The sequence below is a fragment of the Bison bison genome, unplaced genomic scaffold, assembly GCF_000754665.1.
Source record: "Bison bison bison isolate TAMUID 2011002044 unplaced genomic scaffold, Bison_UMD1.0 scf7180017864530, whole genome shotgun sequence".
In the NCBI taxonomy this organism is placed as follows: domain Eukaryota; kingdom Metazoa; phylum Chordata; class Mammalia; order Artiodactyla; family Bovidae; genus Bison; species Bison bison.
Genome location: NW_011495080.1, coordinates 8,429,468 through 8,430,619, shown reverse-complemented (window position 1 = coordinate 8,430,619; position 1,152 = coordinate 8,429,468). Strand labels below are relative to the sequence as shown.

Here is a 1,152-nt window from a genome sequence, read left to right as displayed (position 1 = left end):
GAAGCAAGAACTGGTCTCCTGCAAGATGTGCCGCATTGAATCTTTCTTCCGCAAGAATGGGGCCTTCTCGCTACTGGATCCCCGGGATTTGGCCCTCTGACCTCGAGCAGGGCAGAGGGCTTAGGGGAGGGAAGAAGAAATAACACACCTCCTGGTAAGGCGAAGCTGCATGTGTGTCTGTGTCTGGCTCTCCCAGGCGCTGAGGCTGCGTTCTGGGCCTTTCTGGAACTCCCTCTGACCTGCAGGTTGCCTTCTTGCTTTTCCCTTAACCCCCCATCTCTTTAATCATCTCCTTGAGGATTCATCAGAGACTTGGAGGGGCCTCGGAAGGGTGAGCGATGCTCGTCAGGTTCCGCGGCTCCGAGGGGCCACAGTAGCTGCTGGAAGTTCTGGGTGTTCCTGGGGAAGAGTGGACTTTCATACCAGATGTCAGGAAAAAGTGACCGCCACCACTCCACAAGCCTCCCCGCCCGTCCCCTCACCTGGCCCCGAGGGCTCGCAGCCACCCGGTCCTTTCCCGGTGCGTTTGCTCCAGCTGTTCCCGCAGGGCGCGTCGTCGCCCTGCCGCGTCCTCCTGAGGCGGGACGGAACGCTGAGCGCCCGCCGGTGCCTCCCGGCCCCCGGGCTCGAAGCGGCCAGCAGAGGGCAGCACCCTCTGTGCTCTGGAGGGTCGGCCCACTCCGCAGGTGTTATTCCAAGTGCGGGACAGAGGCCAGTCAAAGCGATCCAGGTCGCGCCCAGCTCGGCCACCGGCCCCCGCCCCTGCAGGGTCGTTGTGGCCCCACCGCCTTCTCCTAGGGGTCTTGCCTGTGGTGGGAGCTGAGCTGGGCTCGGTGGGGGTTCCAAGGGGTGCACCCGGCAATGGCGGTTCCTGGCGATGCGGAGGCGCTCCAGGACCTGCAGGAGGCGACTGTCAGCGGCCCAGAGGCCGCCCCTCTGGGCCCCGCCCGCCTGGCCCGGCCGCGCACCCGGAGCCGCTGCTGCTCGCGGTCCCGCTGCCGCCGGCGCCTGGCCTCGCGGTTCAGCTCCAGCAGCCGCTGCAGAGCCGACGCCTGCTGCGCGGCGCTCACGCTCGCCGACGCCCGGTCTCTGCTCAGGGGCTCGGGCCAGGCGGTCTTCGAGGTTCTGGGGGCCTCCGCAGCACCCCTCGGG

General features: G+C 67.1%; 1 protein-coding gene across 1 annotated transcript in view; it reads left to right on the top strand.

The window, feature by feature from the left end:
* The window catches only part of LOC104982398, a 2,880-nt gene extending 2,453 nt beyond the window's left edge, over positions 1-427 (top strand). Inside the window, exon 3 of the mRNA XM_010831761.1 lies at positions 1-427. This exon is cut by the window's left edge and continues 3 nt beyond it. Coding sequence (XP_010830063.1) covers positions 1-100 — 100 coding nt within the window. The 3' untranslated portion in view covers positions 101-427.
* Positions 428-1,152: the final 725 nt, after the last annotated feature.